Here is a 4,625-nt window from a genome sequence, read left to right on the forward strand (position 1 = left end):
ATTTCCGTAACAATATGATTATTGTTGTTAGCCAATAGTTATTAATTGTTGGCCGATGAAGTGAAAATCCACACGTGGAATAAAATAAATTAAATCAAAATTTTTAAACAACATACTTCGAGAGAGCCTTGTGTAGTGCGAAGGCCATTTAAAATTTGTGCTCAAGTCTAATATCCCGTCGTCAGCAGTACCGAACTCGAAGTAGGGGTCCCCCGTGGTTTAACAGGACAATTAAATATTACGAGAACAGAAAAAACACACTATTCAAAAAATATTCGAAAAGTGGGTCTTCCCTTGACTATTTCGCTTACTCCGTGCCAAGGCATAGATTTAACTCCCTCAACCACCATTATTACTACAGATACCTTCAGTCCTCTCTGTTTGCTAATCCTAAATACTTTTTTAAATTTGTTAATTCTAAAAGAAAAATTTCCACATATCCCTCGCATGTTTCTTTTAATGGCTCTGATTCCTCGGATGATTTTGAAATCTCAAATCTATTTGCTGAGTATTTCCGACGAAACCTCTCGATTGCCAATATCGATTTATCAGCAAACTACCCATATCCTATAACTAACTCGGTTTCAATTCCTAACTTGGTTATTCCGGAAGACAACGTTTTTAAAGGCTTGAGTTCTCTAATATAAAGACCTGGACCTGATGGAATTCCATCATGTGTACTTAAATCTTGCGGCGTCGAGTTATGACAAGATTTTTTACTTGTCCTTGAATTTAGGTGTTTTCCCTTCATGTTGGAAGAGTAGGTTCCTTATTTCTATCCACAAGAGTGGAAGTAGACAATTTGTTGAGAACTACAGAGGCATAGCCAAGTTGAGTGTCTTGCCCAAGTTGTTCGAGCGTATTGTGACTCAGCATTTGGCTTTGCCATTAATTCGTATGTTTGTCCGCACCAGCATGGTTTTCGGAAAGGGCGATCTACAGTCACCAACTTGTTAGAGTTTACTTGTCATGTTTTCAAGGCTTTTTCTAGTGGCTCTTGCACAGATGTAATAAACACTGATTTAAGCCAAGCGTTTGGTTTGGTTAACCATAACTTACTTATATTTAAACTCCAAGCCTCTGGCTTCCCTTTCTATTTAGTGAAATGGATATCTGCGCAATAGATCCTTCAGGGTTTTGTTTGACTTCATCACCTCGGATGAATTCCCCGTTATGTCAGGCGTACCTCAAGGAAGTCACTTAGGTCCCATTTTATTTAGTTTATACATTAATGATCTCCCATCGGTGGTTGATTCCAGCCAGATCTTAATGTATACTGATGATGTGAAACTATTTTCTTCCTTCTTTGTTGAATCGCAATCACATCAGCTTCAAGGTGATTTGGATAATTTTGTTGCATGGTGTTGGTGGAATCTTCTGAAACTAAATCTGAGTAAAAGTAAGAAGTTTTCTTTGTCAAGAAGGAAGTCATTCATTACTTAGTATTTCATTGAGGACGTCGATTCGTTCACAGATTTAGGCGTTCTATTTTACCATAGATTACGTTTTCACTTTCATATTGAGCTCTCGATAAGCAAAGCTAGGTCCGTGCTTGGTTTTACAAGAAGGTGGATCAAAGAGCTTGATGATCCCTACACTACGAAAAGGCTGTACATGTGTTTGGTTAGACCCAACTCGAGTATGCCTCTGTTGTGCGGTCTCCTTCATATAGGTGCTACGTAGATTCAATTGAATCTGTTCAAAAGCAATTCTTGCTGTTTGCCCCTAGAAATTTGGGTTGGGATCCGATTGCCTCTCTTTCCCCCTATGAAAATAGGTTGCTTCTGCTGTCCTTACCGTCTCTTGAGAAACGTAGGCTTGTTCTTGGCGTTTCCTTTGTAATCAAAGTAATAAATGGTGCTATTGACTCGCCTTCATTACTTGGTGAAAGAAGCTTTAATGTCCCTAACCGCTTCTCTAGGCACTTTATCTTGGTTAAGCTTAGTCAGTGTAAATATAATTATGAGCTGTTTAATCTGCTCAGAGTCGTTTGCAAAAACCTAAATGACGTCTATCTCTTATTCTCGTTATCGGACTCTTTAAAGTCCATTTAAGCAACATTGCTTAATATGCGCGATGTACCTATGTCGTACATAAACTAGCTTTTAACCTTAAAAAGTCGTTACGATTGGAAAATGAATTGTTGTTAACTATTATCGGTTGCCAGGCTTATGCATGTTTGCGATGGCTTTGCAATTTGATCCTGTGCCGGTTGTAAGTGTGGCTCTATGCTGGTTGTGTACATGCGTATTTTCTTTTTTCGTTTTTTTCCTTCTTATTTGTTTTATTGTACTTACACTAAGTTTTATTATTAATTAATATAAGTTTTGCATTAAGAGCCAATGAACTCGACTGTTAATTGTTTAGTTGAGTTTCGTGTATTAGTAGAACTAAAATAAATAAATAAATATGCACCGTTCAATTGCATTGATCGAGTTCATTCATAAGCGCGCAAGTGAGATAAAAACTTCGGGAAAATCGCTATAATAACTCAATACAGAAACATCGATTTGATATACGTTAATGTTTTGTAAATTATATATGCAATGCTTCCGATTTACTTTTGTAATTTGTATAAAGTTTTATCAATGAATAAATTATTACTATAAGTTATTATCGATTGTTTATCGACTTATTAAAATCATTGCAACATTGTTTTGAAAATGGTTGAAGAGTTTTCGAAATGAATCAATTAGTAGACATTGAATTTTGTTTGTTGTCAAAACTAGTAGTATCGTGGATGTCTATTAGAATTTCTACTAATTTTAATTTTATTTTTTTTTTTTTTTCTAAAGAATTGTGGTATATTTTTGAAAAGAATATTAGTGCATATAAAATAAAAAAAATATGGAAGAATCTGGACACAAGAAAAGCAAGGTACATAAGTATGATTCATCGATATCCACAACGGGTACTACCACGGCTTCTCCACCATATTCCGATAATATTGATAACTTAAAATGTGCTAATGCAAATTTAATTGATAACTCGGAGTCATCAGGTCAAGCTAAGGACGCGCTTCTAGACTTTCAAAAAATCCAAAATCTAAATTTTGAACGACACTCCAAGCGTTTAGAACCGTCTCCAAGCAAGATCTTACCATCAACACTGCCCTTAACCGACAAGAAATGTGAAACTATTGCACGTGCATCCGATTGTCAACTACGCGAGAAATCTTTATTGGATATGGGCTTCAAACCAAATGAAGTCGAAGGTTGGGAGAAGATAATGCAACCGCCGAAAGTTAACCTTTACAAATTGTTAAAGAATATGATTGATAATCATATCAAACCGAATGTACAAATTCGTATTGGCCGTGTTACCTTCAATTGTCACATGATGGTTTTGCAGTGCTATTCCGATTTCTTTATGGATTACAATAATGAGGTATTGATACAATTACCGGAAGAAAAGATTACGCCCACGGCTTTTGTAATGGTATACGATTGGATGTTAGCCGAAGAACCGTTAGTTCAGCGTGAGGGTATTTTAGAGCTATTTAATGCCGGAAATTTTTTACGTATCAAAGAGTTAATCAACCAATGTTGGCTGTGTTTGGATGATGATGCATGTTTTCGTGAAGACACTGCCTTGCTACTGTATTTGGAGGCACGTAAATATTGTTTAGAAAGTTTAGAGCAATTGATGTTGATGCGCATATGCAAATTCTTTTTGACGTTGGTCGCTTCTAAAGAATTTCTAATATTATCAGCTAGAGAAGTGTGCACTTTGCTGTCATCGAACACAATTGGAGTCAATTCTGAAACTGAGATTTTCATGTCTGTTGTACGTTGGTTAAGTCATAATTGGGAGGAAAGAAAATGTCATATGTTAGATCTTATTAGACGCGTACGATTTAGTCTAATGCCACCATGGTTCTTAGTAACGTTAACGAAAAATCCTGAATGCCCGGAAATCGAACATATTGTAAACCATGCTGAAGTTAGAAATATGATCAATGACGGCATAACATATACCACTACTCAATCCTATTACAGAGAAAACCGTGAGGATTTTCTTAAATTTTTAGAGCGTTTTCAACTCTTAACCCCTATGCAACGCCAATGGGTCTTTGATAAAGAATGCAACTATCATCATCGTCTTGAGTGCCCTAATCTGCAGTACGTTACTTATAAATCGTTTTTGGAATATTTGGAAATGATAATATCCATTGGTAAAGATTATTGGCGCAACCTCGAAATGGCGAAAGGAACTGAGAAGAATATGCAGTGCTGCGTACCCTCGGATTGCCGTAAGCCGGCAGATCCAAACTTGGTATGTTGAAAAGATTCCTCCAAAAAAAAGCTTTGTTGTTTCGTACCAAATCAATGCAATGTAATTAATTGTACTTAATTTGATTCCTAAAAAAATATCTAGTGGCTATATCTGCGTAGTGTAAAATAAATTGCTTATCTATTGTGTATATGTATATATTCTCAAGCTAGGGCAATCTCCTCTTTTAAAATATTAGTTCCGACTGAAAACAGTGATATGTTGTTAAATAAATCACTGTGGCCGGTAGGATCCTTAATTAAGGAATTTATCCCTCGTGATCGTCCCCGTAATACCAAGGCAATAGTCTTGTCGCCTTCAAAAAACTAATTGTTTCTTTAGGCCCACTATCT

General features: G+C 36.2%; 1 protein-coding gene across 1 annotated transcript; it reads left to right on the top strand.

Moving 5' to 3' along the window:
• The first annotated feature begins 2,847 nt into the window (after positions 1-2,847).
• On the top strand, positions 2,848-4,284 carry LOC119643142 (kelch-like protein 4). Its single transcript, XM_038042487.1, has one exon. The coding sequence runs from the start codon at positions 2,848-2,850 to the stop codon at positions 4,282-4,284; it is 1,437 nt and encodes a 478-aa protein (XP_037898415.1).
• The last annotated feature ends 341 nt before the right edge of the window (positions 4,285-4,625 follow it).

Source organism: Glossina fuscipes, unplaced genomic scaffold (assembly GCF_014805625.2).
Source record: "Glossina fuscipes isolate IAEA_lab_2018 unplaced genomic scaffold, Yale_Gfus_2 57201, whole genome shotgun sequence".
Lineage (NCBI taxonomy): Eukaryota > Metazoa > Arthropoda > Insecta > Diptera > Glossinidae > Glossina > Glossina fuscipes.